Here is an 18,105-nt window from a genome sequence, read left to right on the forward strand (position 1 = left end):
TGGATGAGGGAAAATGTGTCATCATAAATGTCTTAAGTTTTTGGAGGGATGCCCTTACTCACATTTGTATCCTTTCTTATGTTCTTAATCTTTGATTATAGAAGCAGTGAAAAAAGTTTGCCAATCCTTATCTGTAAACTTTACTAGTTCACTGGCTAGGGTAAACCAGTACCAATCACAACATGGGGTGATCTCCGATTCTGGCTTAACATTCGACCCACATGTGCAGCATATTGTCAAAACATCTTTTTTTCACCTCAGAAATATCGCTAGACTACGCCCTATGCCGTCACTAGCTGTGGCTGAAAAGCTAATAAACACATTTGTGTTCTCCCAAATTGACTACTGAAATGCTCTACTCGCTGGGGTATCTAAATCTACTTTGAACAAACTGCAGTATGTCCAAAATTCAGCAGCCAGAATCCTGACCAGGTCTTGTGCAAGTGATCACATTACTCCTATCCTGGAGTCCTTGCACTGGCTTCCTGTCAAATTCCGTGTTGACTTTAAAATCCTCATGCTCACCCATAAGGCTCTGCATGGCTTGGCACCTCAGTACCTGTCAGAACTATTATCGCCCTACTCCCCACCTTGCAACCTTCGCTCTTCTAATTCTGGTCTCCTTACTGTCCCCCCAAGCCCGTCTACATTGTATGGGTGACAGGGCCTTCTCCTGTTATGCCCCCAAGCTCTGCAACTCTCTGCCCAAGGAAGAGAGTCACCTCTAAACTCCTTTGAATCTAGACTCAAAACCTTCTACTTTAGAAAAGCCTTTACTTTACTGGTTCCATTCTTCACCCCTCTGCTTTTCCTACTATCACCATCCACGGTCTCCTCTGTATATTGTAATTGTGTTTTTATCTTGTGTATTCTTTTTATTTATTGTTGTTATCATTCTGTAAAGCGCTTTGAGAAGCCACCTTTAAAGGTGCTATATAAAATAGTTTATAATAATAATAATAAAAATAATAATAATAATTATTATTATTATTATTATTATTATTAACATATCTGGGCATGCTACACATAGTCAGCTCACAGGAAGTGTTGTAGCAGCTAATCCATTAGTAGTAATAATATCTAATTGACTTCTTATCAGCATGTTCCTTGTCAGTCATTTATGCATTCATTAATGTGTGTTATTCTGCACAACCATAAAGCAAAAGGGCTACATTTTTATGAGGAAGTGTAGAACAGTCACAATTACATTATCTTAAAAAAAACTTTTAAATGACCGTAGAAGATACCCATTACGTTTTCTCTCCGTAAATGAGAAAAATGTTTTGGGTGAAATAGTACAGAATGTGTTGGGATGCCCAACAGCGTATGTTTAGGTACGTACAGTGCAGTCTGTAAGTATCTGGACAGTGACACCATTTTTGTTGTTTTAGCTCTGTACTCCAGCACATTGGATTTGAAATGAAACAATTACTATGAGGTTAAAGTGCAGAATGTCAGCTTTAATATGAAGGTATTTACGTCTATATTGGATGAACTATATAGGAATCACATCCCTTTTTATACATAGTCCTCCCATTTTAGGGGAACCTCTTTTAAAACCTGTGTATGAAAAAAAGACTGTGTTCAAACTCCTGAACACCCAGGGTGAAGCAGCTGTTTTGTGAATTATTGTCTGTTTGAAGACTATTTTGGGGCAAAGAGGATTTAGGGAGGAGCTAGAGATCTGTCACTCCAGCTTTTGAAGTGCTTTCCAGCCACGTGGTTTTCACCTGGGACGACTAACCTTTTCACCAGGTTAATGAGTCAAAGCATATGAACATACTATTTCACAGTTAAGATGGCATAGCCACTTCTGGGCTCATACTAGCATAAAAAACTTTGTTCTAGGTGAGGGCAACACCGTGGCATGGTGGTTAGCATTGTTGCCTCGCAGAGCTTGGCCCCTGGGTTCATTTCTGGACCTGGGGTGCGGTGTGTGTGGAGTTTGCGTGTTCCCCCTGTGTTCATGTGGGCTTCCTTCAGTTTCCCCACACTGTCCAACAACGTACTGGTATATTAAGAGACTTCTGGGAAAATTGGCCCTTGTGTGAGTGTTTGTGTGTATGTCTGTGTGTGTGACCTGCGATGGACTATTGTCCCGTCCTGAGTATACCCTGCCTTGCACCTGTTGCTTGCAGGGATAGGTTCTGGTTGTCTTGTGACCTTCAGGTGGGTAAGGCAGTTAGAGAATGGATGGATAAATCTTGGCAGCCTGTCACTTTCACACAGCCTTGGTAACACTGGAGTGTTGAAGATTGTGGAGGCTGCATCTTGTGTTTAACAAACACACATAAGCAATATCCATGATGGTGAACACAAATGTTTTGAGCTGCAGTCACACGGCGAGCCAACTAACATACATTGTAGCTCTTTAGAAGAAAGTAGCAGTACCTTTCACTCGAGGCCCTCTTCTACCTCTTTTCCTCTTTTGCTGTAAATTTCGTTTCTGTTAGTAGTGGGGTGAGAGTCCTCCAAGGAAGAACAGGATGCTACCCGGTATTGGTGGGAAAAGTAGACCACACTTGATTCCAACACTTTCCAACCCGCTGACCCAGTTTGGTGACAGAGGAGGATTTTTTTGTGGCTCTAATAGTTAAATTTACATCCTGAATACTTTAGTTATTCAAGATCTCCTGGCAGTCTTCTAGTATTAGGAGTGTCCTGGCTGCTTTCCACTTTGGTTTTACATAAAGTTATGTCCCTCTTAATTCAGTTGGTGAATTAAGTCGTTGATGCTTTGGTTCCCTTGCAAGACAGGTTCACCCTGGAGAGAATACCAGTCCATCACAGGGCACACATAGGCACAAACAAGCACCTTCTCACATCGGGCTCAATTTTCACTGAGGCCCATAATCGATCAATAAATCAATCAATCAAGGTTTATTTATCAATACACAAACAGTACAGCATACAGCGGTGTTGTCGGCAATGAAATGTCTTATCCACGAGCTGGTTAAGAGGGATAGAAGAGTAGAAGGACAGAAATTTATAGGGATTAGGTTAAGATTCCGATACAATAAAGTACACAATTGCGATTTACAATACTATTACAGATTGTGCGAAAGTAACACAAGGAGATATGGTAGGATAGGAGGTATATCGCTGTTCATATGTGTCCTGAGAGTGCAGAGTGACAGAAGGGTGCCGGTGCACCCTGTCAGTTCAAGTAGGTTGCCTATTCGCCAGCAGCTGTTTGGGTAATTGCAGGCGTCCGCTGTGGTTGGATGTTTAGCAGTCTTATTGCCTGGGGGAAGAAGCTGTCACAGAACCTGTTGGTCTTGGTCTGTATACTTTGGTATCGTTTTCTGGATGGTAGCAGAGAGATCAAGTTGTGGTTTGGGTAATTGGGGTCCCTGAGGATAGACCTGACCTTCTTGAGGCACCTTACAGAGTAGATATCCTCGATGTTCGGTAGCGCGCAGCCGGTAGTGTTTTGTGCCAGTTTCACCACCACCCTCTGGAGTACCTTGCGCTCTCGGGCGGAGCAGTTACCATACCAGGCGGTGATGCAGCTGGTAAGGATGCTTTCAGTGGTGCACCTGTAGAAATTGGAAAGGATGTGTGATGGCATGCCGAACTTCTTTAGTCTGCGGAGAAAGAATAGGCGCTGCCATGCTGTCTTGGCTACGAGGTTGGTGTGGTGGGTCCAGGTTAGATCGTCTGTGATGGAGACACCTATGATTTTGAACCTTTTGTCTCTCTCCCGTGCTGAACTGCTGATGTGAATGGGTGCGTGGTCTGTTCCTCGATGCTGTGCTTCTCTATAAAACTACAGGTAGAATATATCTTTGGACTGTGGGGGTGAAACTGGAGCACCCAGAGGAAACCCATGTGAACACAGGGAGAACATGTAAACTACATGTAGCTAGCACCCCAGGACTTGAGCCCAGGGTTGATGTTGATCCCCAGCGCTGTAAGGCAGGGATGCTAACCACTGTGCCACCCTGTGTTCAGAGCGGTGGCTCTGTGGTTAAGGATCTGCGCCTGTGACTGGAAGGTTGCCGGTTCAAATCCCGGGGCCGGCAGAGGAATCCTACTCCGTTGGGCCCCTGAGCAAGGCCCTTAACCCCAACTGCTCCAGGGGCGCCGTACAATGGCGCCGTCTCCCTGTCTGTGTGTCTGTGTCTCCATGGAGAAAAGCTGGGGTATGTGAAAAGACGAATTCCTAATACAAGAAATTGTATAGGGCTAATAAAGAAACATTATTACATTATTTATTTCCTCTCAGTTTTAAAAAGGACTGGGCGATATGGCCAAAAAAATGATCACAATAAAAATTTTCATATTAGTCGATATCGATAATTATCACGGTAAATGTCAAATCATCATTTCTTTCAAGTTTAAAGGCAGATTTTTTTTCTCCTGAGTGAAAGTTGGAAGAAACCAGACAGTTAATTGGTAAATTAAACAACGTTTTATTTTAAGAGCACAACAAACACTTGCCAAACAGCAGAAACATTAAACAAATCTGTTAGCTGCCCGGTCTGCAACATACACGCGCACCCACCCAGTATTTTGTGCGCATGCGCATATCATGCGCAAAGCATAAACATATTTATCGAACATTTATCACACTTTTGTTAAAATTGTATCGAGGAAAATGATATCGCGATAATTATCATTATCGAATTATCGCCCAGCTCTAGTTTTAAACTACTGTTCTTGAGGTGAATAAGTTTTGAATATGTTTGGTACCACTGATTAATGCAACAAATCAAAAAGGCAATTAACATTACAGACCTGGAGAGCTCAGTGAATCTCTGTAATAGAATACAGTGCACCGTGACGACTTTATTTCCCCTCAGCTCTTTGTCTAGATTGTAGGAGCAACACGCATTGCCTTCCGAAGGAGAGCTAGCCTCCCCATATTAAGTGCAAATGATGTAGGGGGAAAAAAAGTTGTGCACTCAGTTTCAGGTGTAAGTAAAAGCATGTTGCAGAATGTCAGGTAGGAGGGCATGTGAGCTGGTTTCCATGTCTGTCCATGTTTTGGAACAGGCAGGTCTGTTTGTTCACATAGGAGCAGCTTGCTTTGCCTACTTTGTCCTGGCTTTTTGGCAATGTGGTAAATTGCTTGCCTTGCAGAGGGTCAATTCCTGGCTTCAGTTGTCTACTCACAAGGACTAACATATGTAGGGACATATCTTTCTTATAGGAACTACTGTTTGAGTTTTATTTTTCTGCCAAGTACAGTGTACATTTGCTTCTGGCCTTGTGATATGAAAGGATTACATTTGTGCAGAAAAAAATCAAAATGTTTGTTTCTAATGTCTGTATTTGTTGCTTTTGAAAGGACATGTGTATTGTACAGGATAAAAATAATCTGACCTCATCATGCACTCCTCTCTAAGTAAGTGTAGTTTGCGTAATGGCTAAAATGGTCAAAATGCTAGAAAATAGCAAGTCTTGGGATGGTGGTTGGGGGTTTCTGTGATGTTCTGCGACTTCATCTAAATGGGTTAACATTTCTTTTCCTGTATCTTCTTATTATTTTATCTTTTGTTCGAAAAATAGTTTGGGGAACACTAGTGTGTAGCTTAGCCATTTCTTCATTAGTGTTATTTGTATAGTTTTAACCTAAGGGATATCTGTTTGAAGTCACATGCTGATTCTAGATCCGAGATTACTTTTGACGCCATCACACAAACAGAAATGAAGCATGAGTATTGAGTAACACTGTGCCGTTGTACAGTTCTCAACAATCCCGATTTATGAGCAAACAAACCTTTTAAGCTGTTGCCTGTGGTTGCAGTTAAGAGATCGAAGTAATGTGCAAGCTGTTGTTTAAGGTGCCCTGATTGAGGTTAGCTCTTTATGGATCTTTGCCAGTTTTTTCCTATGTATTACGAGAAATCTGAATGAAACTGATGAATAATACCCATGTCAAAAGCATGCTGTAATGTCAAACGTTAACACAGTATATCCTTTAACAAATTTGAAATTTGACAACTGTTAAAGCATATTTTTCTTCTACTTATCACTAGATGGCAGTGTTTCTGTTTGTGGTTTTCATTTTTCTGTTGTGCCTCTTTTCCTCCTGGTTTTGATTGTTGTATTATATTTTTACAGGTTATCTTATTCCCAGGAAATTGCATAGACTGCTGGAAGGATGTGATTCTATAATCTTCCTGTACATCCTTCTCCAGCACATTCTGGTTTCATACTGTAGCTATAAATGTTTGGACAGTGAAGTCCAAACTGCTATTTTTGCTGTATACTCAAGTATTTTGGTTTTGAGATTAAAAAATGAATGTGAGACAAAAGTAAAGAATGTCACCTTTTATTGCAGGATATTTCTGCGTGCATATGTTCTGACTAATGCATCTTTTTGTCTTCAATCCCCCCTTTTTAGGTGAGTATTTGGAAAACATAAGCTAGTTTGGGGACTAAACATCTTGAAGAAAATTAAACGAATATCAGACGTAGTTTTTGGTTGCAAGTCCTTTGCATGGAATAACTCGATCAGGCCTGCGACCCATTGACGTCACCCCAGACTCTTGGTTTGTTCTTTTCAGATGCTTTGCCAAGCCTGTGCTGCAGCCATTTTCAGTTGCTGTGTGTTTTGGGAGGTTTCTGGCTTCAGTTTTCTTTTCAGCAATTGAAAGACATGCTCGATTTGATTTAAACCAGGAGATTGACTTGGCCGGTCTAAGACTTTCTATTTTCTTTCTCCTGGTAAGCTTCTTGGCTGCATCGACAGTGTGTTTTGGGTCATTGAATTGCCGGCCGATGAGTCTGGAGGCATTTTGTTTGTACATAGGCAGACAGAGATGTTTCTGTACACTTGGGAAGTCATTCTGCTGCTACAACGATAAGTTACATCATCAATAATGATAGGTGAGCCAGTTCCAGAGATGGCCATGCATGCCCAAGCCATGATACTACCTCCCCCATGTTCAGAAGATGAAGTGGTGTGGTTTGGATCGTCTGCAGTTTGTTGCTTTCTTCACATTCTCCTTGCCATCTCTTGGGGTAGAGGTTTATCATTGTCTCATTTGTCCACAAACACCATGTTCCAGAGCTCTGCTGGCTCATATCTTGTACTTTCTAGCAAATTGTAATCTAGCCTTTCTATTTGTGGTGCTCGTGAGATGTTTTCATCTTGTGTTGTAGCCTTTATAATACTGCTGTCGAACTGTGAAAGTCTTCTGTGAACAGCAGAATGTGACACCCTCACCCCTACTCAGTGGAGGTTGTTGGTGATTTCAGTGACGATTGTTTTAGAGTTTTTCTTCACAGCTCTGATGATTTTTCTGTCGTCAGCTGCAGTTTTCCTCGGCTGACCTGGTCGTTGCTGATTGCTAAGTACACCTGTCGTTTCCTACTTTTTCAAGATATTCCAAATTGTTGATTTTACTGTACCCAGTGTATGTGCTGTGGTTCTGATTGAGTTCTTTTCTTTCAGCATCTGGAGTGCATGTGTTCTTTTATAGGAATTTCTCTAGTCTTTGTGTTGGTTTAGGCCTATTGACCTCTTGTCAGTATGCCTAGGGAGAAGGGAAGACCAAAGTCTTAAATCCAGCACTGCACGTTGACAGCTGCACGTTCACAGCTCTTTTGTGCATACACAATCAATGCAACAGGAAACACTCGAGGAATTTAAAGGAACACTTGGCAGCCAATTATCCCATACTTACATTATGCTCACCTGAGATGGGGAAGATTGAACTAAAACAGTACAAAAAGCAGAGAAATACCCAGAAATTAAAGGTGGTGTTTTGTACTTTTGTCTCATTCATCTTTTACTCTCAAATCCAAATTACTTGACTAGACAGCAAAAATAGCAATTTTGACTTCACTGACCCGATGGTTATGGAAGGCACTGTATATCCGATGTGGTTATAATGTTTTTAGACAGATTGTGATCCACATACTATTAGTAATATTACATACTGTCTCTTTTGGGATTGTCTTTTCAATTTTCATCTTCAGTATGCTTTAGTATCGTAAATGGCTTCTATTACTATAGTGTGAGTAGGGGATAGAACAATCTTTTATTATTAGTACCATAAGCTTTAGTTCCCTAAGTGTTTTTTCTCTTTAAAAAAAATGGTTTTAACATATTAATATCTTGATTAACAAAAAAATAATACATGAAATGCTTTTCATAGGTGTTGATTCTGTCTGCGGGCTGGAGTGGAGCTAGAGACAAGTCTGAAAGCAGTGTTTTACAGATGAATTGTAGTTCTCAGAGTCTGTAATTTAATCCTGGGTCTCTCCTGGCTGATGCGGTCAGTGATTGCGGTAATGGGCTGGGGGCGGGCGGCTTCTACAGGCCTTAAATTGCTAAGATGCATTAACATCCTATCTTGAGATATCGTTTGCAACATATGGATATTGATTTAATGTTTAAACACTTCGTATGGTTTTTACAAATATTTTGTATTGTCTTTTAGAATGCTGGTCTACTTTACCAGCCTTTTGCCGACCTCTGTGATAAGGCTGCTGACATCATTATCCTGATCCAAGAACAGTCGTTTTGTCCTTGAAGACCTTTGAAATTGAATTAACTGTAATTAAGTGAGTGTTTTAGAACCCTGTATAGTCACTGACAGACCATCAAGTCTGCACAGGGATTTTACCTTTTATTGTGTGATCATATTTCTGAGAATAGCCTCTGGAATACTCTAACTGCAGAAATCGTATAACAGCAGGGGCTGCTAAAGCCATCTGCCATTTTTCATAGCAACAGTTTAGCTTCTGTAAAATACAGGTACTTTACCCTTGTGCTTGTTTACAGAATGCATGTGTTCATATTTCGTTTTTATGGATGTTGATCATTCTTGCTGAGCCAAGCAGACCGAGACGTTTGTTAGAGTAAGAGGGGTTGCTAGAAGGGCAGCATGTTAACAGCCACAGCTGTTAATATTGTGGCTTTGCAGCTCTGGGGCCATGGGTTCAATACCTTGGTGCAGTCTGTGTGGAGTTTGGCTGTTCTCCCCTTTTTATCTCCATGGATCTCCTCCTGATGCTCCAGTTTCCTCCCACAGTCTAAAGACGTGCTGGTAGGTTAGTTGGCTTCTGGTGTGTGTGTGTGTGTGTGTGTGTGTGTGTGTGTGTGTGTGTGTGTGTGTGTGTGTATACACGTACCTTGTAATGGATTAGTGACCCATCCACGGTGTCCTGTGCTTTGTGTCCATTGCCTCCTGGAATAGACTCCAGCTCCGCTGGGACCCTGTATTGGATAAAGCAGTTAGAAAAGGGATGGATGAGTGAAATTACTGTAATGGCTGGCCGGCGAGATACCTGCTCTCATGTTGGACATGTGTAGATTCTTCTGAGCAAAGTCTTTTATTCATGAATAGGGGTTTATTTAATTTTAATTCTTATTATTAACTACGATAAGCATTTTACTTTTGCCTTTTGCTTTATTACGTCCTTTAATCATACCATATAATTAAGGTATTGCACCTTTTTATGATTTTGAGAATTAGTCCCACTTTATATCAGGCTGATTTTAATGAAGGACAAATAAAAGGTCGTTACTAGCATGCTCTTAAAAGGCCGTCAGTAACTAGTTGAACATTGTCTTTGTTATTCTTTTGTTTTTAAATGCATGTAATACAGTTACTAGACATCATCTGTAGCCAACTGTGTATTTAAAAGTTTGCAGAACGGGAACATTTTTGGCAGGACAAGATGACAGTCTTAATTACCTGTCTTCACTTGTCACAAAGTTTGTCCCAGTTGAAAGCGAGTGTTTTGTGACCCCTTCTTTTTGCTTTGCTATATTAGTGCTTTTCTGATTTGTTTATTCCCATGGGTTTCTAGAATGTGCACATTTTGCATGATCCAGTAAATTCATGTTGTTTAATATCTAATTCATGATGTCATGTGAATTTATTTGAATATTGGTAGTTGTTGAGTGGATGTTTTTGGGGAATGACATAAGGTGGTCCTTCATCTCTTGAAAATTTATTTACGAAGAAGAAACAAAAGCTGGCTTACTGCCCCTGAATACTGAATGAATTAGCTTAAGATGGCAGTTAGAGCAGGGAACTACATTAGCTTATGTTTTCCAAAGGTAAAAGAATGTGATCCCATACTGAAAATACAGAACTGTTGTATAGGCTATATGCAGTCAGTTTAATTAAAAATAAAAGACCTGGAAACACTGTCCAGGGCATTACTTTCATGCTGGTCGATACAAACGGGAATGGTCTCCATTTGTCACCTTAAAGTGCGTTTTAAATCTTTGTATAGATTTAGTTTTGACTGATATTAAGGATGTGCTTGATGCTTTTATTCAAAGAGACTTGTTTTTGTGCTGATCTATCCAGCTAACCATTGTTCTTGAGCAGTCCGAGTGAAGTACCTCGCTCAAGGGTACAACAGCTGAACAAACGACCCAACGTCTATGAACCACCGAACAGTGGTTTATTGTGGGTGGAGTTTTTGTCGTGCTTTAGGATTAGTAGGGTTACCATCTTTGCGAAACGATTAGTAGTAACTGACCTATTTGTTAGAACTTATTGGATTGATAAAAGCTTAAACATGTGATTCGGGCTGTGGTGCCCATGTCATCCCAATTAAAATAAAATGTTACGAAGAGCTGATGTATAGTTTTCCTGCCTGAATCGCACGTGAGACCTTATAAATGCCCGAATGTCTCAATTTATGGTCCAAATACCAACAAGCTGCGTGAGTGTTGTGACATAACTTTTTTTGTTGTTGTTGTTTTCCCTTGTTAGATTTCCCATGGACATCCATAGCGCCAGCTCTGTAGTCCTGCAGGCTCTCACTCAGGCCACCAGCCAGGACACTTCAGTGCTGAAGCCAGCTGAGGAGCAGCTCAAGCAATGGGAGACACAACCGGGTTTCTACTCTGTGCTGCTGGTGAGGGTTCATTGCTTCAAGCATGCAGTTGTGTAAAGGGGTCTTCATGTCAAAGGTCTGGTTCCGGTTTGTGTGTAACACAGTGTAATAGAAAAGAAATATTTAGTAAATGTGCTCCACACAACCATGCATTTTATCTGCTTCATTTTTTTGAAAAGATTGTCCATCTCATTTTGATACTTTGAAGCTAATTAAAGTTATTCAATTTGTCTCGGTGCCTTTTTGGAAAAGTGTCACTTCATAAAACATTCAAACAAATTTGTGATCAAATGTGGTTCATCCAATGGGCTCCTATACCTGGAATAACTGCTATTGATTTTCGTGCAGTTTCAATTTATTCTCCCATTATTTTTTATTACATGAGTTGGATATTCATTATCTGTCCAGATGGTTTGAAGCTGCTCAGTTATTACCCATGGTGATACAAATGGCAGTTTGGCTTTGTAAATTAGTAATTCATAAAATCGCTTGCACAAAATTCATCACTGGGGGATCAGTGGGTCTAGGGGGTGATGGGGGAGAAAACATCACAAACAAAATTCATTTTTTTAAGGGACACAACCAGAACTATTTTCATTAACTCTGCACCATCTCAGTATGGAATAGGAAGGTGAAGTGAGTGCTTCATTCACTGCTGTATCCACAAACGCTAGACCATTGTAGAGGTAAAAAATACTAGAAAGGCAAGATGATTATGAAATCTACTGTATATTTGATTTCAGTAGTCTTTTGTTGCAAATCAAATGCTGGACTGTACTGTAGGACAGAAGCTTCTAGAGACTTGAATAAAAATCCAAAGAACAGCAGTTTCACATATTGTATTTTAAAGCTTTGTTAAACTGCAAGTGAATGAAGCACTCAACTCAGCAGCTTTATTGTACTGGCATTACAGTGCTGTCAAATGAGATTTCTAATGTACATGGTTGGCAATGGAGAGAAGCTTCTGTTTCAAATATCTATATAGAAGTTTAGAATTCTCATCTATTCTAAAATGTACTAACAAAGAAGCTTTGTGAAATTAAATGTATACCAGGATATTTTAAAAATTCAATAAATGAATTGTGGAATCAATAGTATTTATTCTACTTTTAGTGCCTTTGAATACATGTTTGTTTGGGATAGGTGATTGCTGATTAGTAATTCTTAGATGTATTTTTGTTTGTCTAGCTACTAACATTCCAACATTCCTTTTGGATTCATTGTTAGACATTACATGACAGGGGTTAAGAAATATAATTTAGTGTTTTGGTCTTAATTACAGCCACTCATATGGATTCATTTACAGATGCTATTCTTGCACAATAAAATATCTTCAGGATTGAAGAGCTTTAAAGTTAAAGCTAGAATCCTCAGATTGACAACTTTTGTTTGTTTCATGCTGCCTTAACTCTTTGGTTAAAGAAGTGCCTTACAACCTCAGTCCTTACGTTGTTTAATTTTCATTTTCTGTCATCTGCATGATGTTTCTGTTGACTTTCTGAGATATTTTTTCAAGTCATTTTGAACAGATCTTCACAATTATATAAGGCTAAACTTTTTATTTATTATATCTTCTGTACGGGGTACATCTTTTATAGTACTAACGTTGCAGTAACATACTTCTTGTTTTTGTCTGAACTTTGTCTAGAATGCAAATTTTGTATTAAGTGCTTCTAGACTGTCTTGATAGTGCCTTGCTCTTTCTATTTTAATTTGGCCATGGTTACAAGCCTTGTGTTTGCCTTTTATATTACCCTTTACTCCTGCCTACATACGTCAATGCGTTGATAGCAACATTTGTGTTTTTCATAAGCAGGGCATTGTATTCCATTTCCTTAACTATGCAGTTCCTTAACTAACAGTTTGTCCTTACTGGTATTAAATATAGCGTGACATGTCTCTGGCTGATTCTGAAAAATGATACATAAAAGATACTTTAATACAACAAAACACTTAAGGTATTCTTTTGCATTACTATGAATGTTGTTTAAATACATTGTGCAGCACTGAGTATGTTATTTACTGAAATTAGACCAGCATTCCCTGGAAACCTTCTTATATTACTCTTGATTGAGAGATTTATTTAGTGGGTGGTTAGAAAAATTGCCTTTTACATTAACATTTCTTTTGTTCTGTACGTAAGAATTTGATTAAGTAGTGAGTGGGGAATGTTGGGCCTAATGAGATGGAGCTGGTCCCAATACTAAAGAATGTAATAATGCTTTTTTGTGTTTAAGCCTAAAATGTCTTTTTCAAAATATACCTGTCATACAAGTTCTGTGCAACTTAGTTTTGCAACTGCTCTTCAGCTATTTTTTATTGTTGGTGTGTCTATTCACATTATTTGTTACATTTGTGCTGATAATGACTGAAGCTCTTCATCATTCTGTATTCTTAATGTTGTTTTTTTCTGCTTCTTGACAGAATATATTCAACAATCACATGCTTGATGTAAATGTTCGATGGCTGGCTGTTTTATACTTCAAGAATGGCATTGATCGCTACTGGAGACGCGTCGCACCACAGTGAGTTTATTTTCTGTAGAAATTGCATCCTTTGCTTTATAGTTGCACACAAAAAATAACACTCTTGATTTTGAATACTCTGGTGTCTAAGCATTTTATAAAGAATTTCATATGTAATCAATTTTAAAGCTTAGTTTTGTCTTCAGGTTACCACCTTTCACTGAGGCTGGTGTACATCTTTGTAAACAGTTATTGTGTCTGAGTTCTTCCATAATTTTGACCAATTTTTCTGATGTACAGATCCACAGTTCCATGATATTCAACATTTTCTTTCCCTATACATGTGATAGTCAACATTTTTTTATAAATGTATTGTTCCAAAAATAAAAGTGGTAGGGAAATAACCGCTGCCACCAATTGTAATGAACTGTAATGAAGGTTGTTATTAAATCAATATTTAATGTCTTGTTATGAACTTACTATGCATATATATTTTATTTTCTGGCACAGCTTAATAATAGAGTAATGACCAGGTCCAAATGAAGGCCACCCAGATAACTATGAACAGAGCCAACCAAAATTTCCCTATTCCAAACAAGGTCATCACAAAAATAGTAGAGAGATTTGTAGTCTACAGACTCAACAATAAAGGAAATCAGGAATTTAGACATAAGACGGAAATATCTCTTCTATAATGAAGTTCAGAGTCCTGGACACTTTCGGACTTCAGTTTACCTGGACAGAATCTGGTTTCAAGTCTAATTGGAAGGAGGTGCATCCTCTCATGGCACAATCTTCTGATGAAGATGATGGTGGTGATGTGTGTGTTCTTCTTCCTGTCCTTGGTTCCTCATGTTTGTGCTTCCCTGTCTTCTATATGTGCATTTGTTACTGGCTTTATGCTGTGGTCTATTCTTATGGAGACCAGATTAATAAGCTCACTAAAAATGTCCCAGGCATTGTTGAATATTTATGTTTTAATATGGCATTAAATATGTTTTTAATGCACCACCAATGTCTTCATTTAACCTGAGTGAATGATTAGCAACCCTTTAATTATAAATATCTTCACCATGGCAGTTGTATAAAGTTGCTAAATACCTTGTGGCGTGAAGGTTGATCCTAGGACAGGGGTCAGCAACCTTTCAGAAGCAGCATGAAAAGAGTTAGTTCATGCACTTGGTTTTTATGGATTTGCGTGTCATGGATACTTTTGTAATGTCAATAATAGCCTTATTTTTATAAGTTATTTATAATATTTTGATTCATAAAATTGTTAAAATATAATATGTAAATGAATATGGACATCTTACCATTTAATGTGATCCTTACCCTTACGTCTGTTGCTGAGTTCTCCAGTCTCAGGCTCCTAGCTTTACACTAAAGTGTACTTGCAGCACGCAAGCCTCTGAGCGTTCAGTGTACCGGCAACGGGAGGGACAAAGAACTAACTTCATGTGTGACAAGACCATCTTCACAGAGCTATGTTGATCCAAATGCTGAGAGTGGTGAAAATGCCACTTTCTTTAAAAATTAAAACTTCACTAGAAGAGACTTCCAGGTGGTCATGATAGAGATGCTCTAATCGCGAATTCAGTAGCCTCAAGTGTGTTTTGCAGATCCAAGTCAGTCCAAGGCTCCTCTTAAGAATCAGCAGTGAGAAACATAGAGTGAAACACATTGGAGGTCACAAGTGGAAACTATGAGAAAGTGCCTTTAAAACTGTGAGCAATAGGCACTTGTTTATGCAAAGTATTGCGAGAATATGGATCAAGCCACCCAGCCATGTTGTCAATCAGTTAACTACAGCAACCACATCGGGCTCAATGGGCTCAATGGGTCCTCTAGTTTCTAACTTGTTGAGCTCTGTAATCTAGACATTGTTAGTGTGATTCAGGGCTGTGTTGTTGGCTGACTGTAATTGGGAGTTTTCAAGTGTTAGCGTACAGGTCAGTGGAGGTTTGCTGAAAATGGTTAAGATATCTGAATCACTGTGTGGTGGCAGCCCCTGTAGTTTGAAGCTGTCATCATTTAGAGTGCTCGTATCCTCCACTAATTCTGCGTTAGATGCTGAGCAAAAGGAGTAATTTTGTTTTGTTTTTCTCTCTTGTGCTTGTATGAGGGTCATTAGTTGACTAATGTGAGGCACAAGAAAAATAATGGGAAATTACAACAATTGTATTAAAAATCTATATTTAATACCCTTATAAGTTAATGGTGATAGTTCTGTTGTTGTGAGATGAGTATTAAGGGAACACTTTTTCAGAATTGCTCTTGTGAGAAAAACTGATTAATTTATCATGGTTAACTGTTGCATAAACAAGAAAATGTACCTGTCCTTATCAATAGTAAGTGCTGTTTTTATTCCCATGCTGGATTTATGTATTCATAAACTAATTTCACAAATGAGAGGCACCACAGCTGGAGCAAAATCTATTAGAGCCATAATTAACAAGCCCACAGAGATGGAATTTAATTTCCATTTTCCTTGCTGTACCCCATGAGTGTACTGCATGCTGCTTCATTCCCAAAAATCTTTTTAGATATATCTTTCACTTGCCTAAGTAAGGTTGTGTTTTCTCTGACCTCAACTCGGAACGAATGGTTAAAGATTTATCTGAAAATCCGTAAGATAAACGATTGCTAGACGATACCAACTATTAACGCTAGCAAACACTTGTTAAGATTACGTATATACATATTTTTCTAAATACAGATAAAGATATGAGCTGTTCATTATTTTGTTATTAAGAAATGCCCTTGTTGCACCAATGAGAAAAATGCAAAAGAGAATTCTAAAAACATGATCAGTTTTACAGATGACAGAAAGAGCGAAAGTGCTCTTTCAAGTCCATGGAAGACAAAATATATTTGTGGACAGTTCTTTTCTAGAAAAACATTGCAGTGAGTTATTAATCGAGATGCTATTTATTGAGAAAAAAACAGAAGAAATTTTACATTTCGGTTTGGAAATGGGAATCGGCTATTCTCTCTCTCAAACGGATACCTGATATTAATAAATGGCCGTTCAGCCTCTTTTGAAGAAAGACTGAAATTAGTATTTTAACTGTTGGTGTTCATAAGTAAGCAAAGGCAGGATACTTTCATTGCATTGGCCCAGATGACGTTTGATGCAAAATGGATGATTTCATTTCCTTTTGCGTTGTTTGCTTTGCTTGTTCAAAAAACTGTCGACCCATCCCAGCTTTTGTGATGAAAAAACAAAATGAAAACTTCTAAGGAGTATGTAAGTAATTATATTGTAATAAAAGCCAGTTTCAGTATGGAAAAGTCCTCCGTTAACAACAGTTAAAACACACTTGGCCCAAACTCTGTTCAACTATTCCACGCAGTAGATGGGCTTGCTATGATTGAACTGATGTAAGAGAATGGTTACCAATGAGAGGAGGGAGAAATGTCACGCATCACGACGTCATGTTGACTGCAAACATCAGAGCCTTTCTTCCGGTAGATACACTGTGTTTTTATGCATTATTATGAAGTTCTGCTGGGTTTCCATTCGCATATGATTCCACAGGTTATGGTAATGTCACAGTACCTTCTGCAAAAATCTGGATGTAAATAATCTAGGAAGGATAAACTCTTAACATCATAGCTGATAAATGAAAACACAAAGAAAAGCCATCAAATACTTAGCTTCCCTCTGGCCTGCAAATTTATCACAACAGTTCCTCACTGCACAGAAGCAGTGTTAACACCCTTCACACCAGAATCTAATTGCCCCTGTTAGGAGTCGGGTAATTCCATCATCATCTGTTCAGCTGTGAATGGATCAGAGCAGAGCAGAATTTGCAGTGTTCGCACTAGAAACAGTCGCAGATAGCAGATGACATTGGTGAGCAGAGCCTGAGGGTGATGTTGGGCAAAGCAAAACTCTTTGCAGAACTTAGAGATCATGTGAAAGAAAATCTAATCTCCCAGAGGAGGTACACCCACTGACTGGCTATAGCAATTTCTCTACTACTGCTCAGACTCTAATAATACCCTATGCTGTAGGGCAGGTTGAAAAATTAATGTTATTCTGCTGCAAGGCTTCAGGATTTGTATTTCCACTGTGATTAAGTACAAAATAGTGTGAAATCCCTTGTGCAATAGATACGTTCTTACTTTTTCAAGTAAAAAAAAACAATTCTAAATCAAATAAAAAGGCAGGCGAATAGGATTCTTAAATATTTATTTACAGTTAAATCATGTGCGAGTGTGTCTTGAGTACTGCTGTTCTGGGATCAATTGCAGGTCCAGATTGCATTCCTGTTCAGTCTTATAGAGGCAAAAATACCCCACAGAAAGCCGAGGCTTTCCTTTTGACTATAGAAGACTGAATTTGCCCGAAAATACTCAGTATTTATTGTAGACTATAGATCATAATGAAGAAGTCCCCTGTAATGGCACTGCATTGTGGTGGAGGAAATGGAAAGGGGCTGAAGAGCCAAAGGTTGCTGAGAGAGTTCATTATGCTTTACACCTCTGTTCCGGGTAATGTTGGTTTTACCAGCTGGGCCGCTGTGTTTTGCACTCATGAATAAATAAAGGGATGCTTGAGTAAAACCTGACAAATCTTTAACTCTAACTTTCACGTTTCCCAGAGCAATGAGAGATATAACCTTTCTTAAATAAATTCGTACACTGCAGTGAAAAGTATTTAACATAATTAACATAATTGCTCATAGGAGGGAGGAGAGGATATTTTTTACCTTTATGTTTTGGCCACCATTCATGGCCACTGCATGTTTTATTAGCCTAGCTGATGTGCTTGCAACTACACTATATCCAAATCAAAATACTGGCAGGCCTTCACAGGACA

General features: G+C 39.0%; 1 protein-coding gene across 1 annotated transcript in view; it reads left to right on the forward strand.

Annotated features, from left to right (window-relative positions):
* ipo11 (importin 11) overlaps positions 1–18,105 on the forward strand; it is a 275,680-nt gene that overhangs the window by 1,190 nt on the left and 256,385 nt on the right. Inside the window, exons 2-3 of the mRNA XM_088629761.1 lie at positions 10,692–10,836; positions 13,240–13,340. Coding sequence (XP_088485887.1) covers positions 10,699–10,836; positions 13,240–13,340 — 239 coding nt within the window. The 5' untranslated portion in view covers positions 10,692–10,698. The remainder of the gene's footprint in view (positions 1–10,691; positions 10,837–13,239; positions 13,341–18,105) is intronic.

The sequence above is a fragment of the Lepisosteus platostomus genome, chromosome 4 (assembly GCF_059453375.1).
Source record: "Lepisosteus platostomus isolate fLepPlt1 chromosome 4, fLepPlt1.hap1, whole genome shotgun sequence".
Lineage (NCBI taxonomy): Eukaryota > Metazoa > Chordata > Actinopteri > Semionotiformes > Lepisosteidae > Lepisosteus > Lepisosteus platostomus.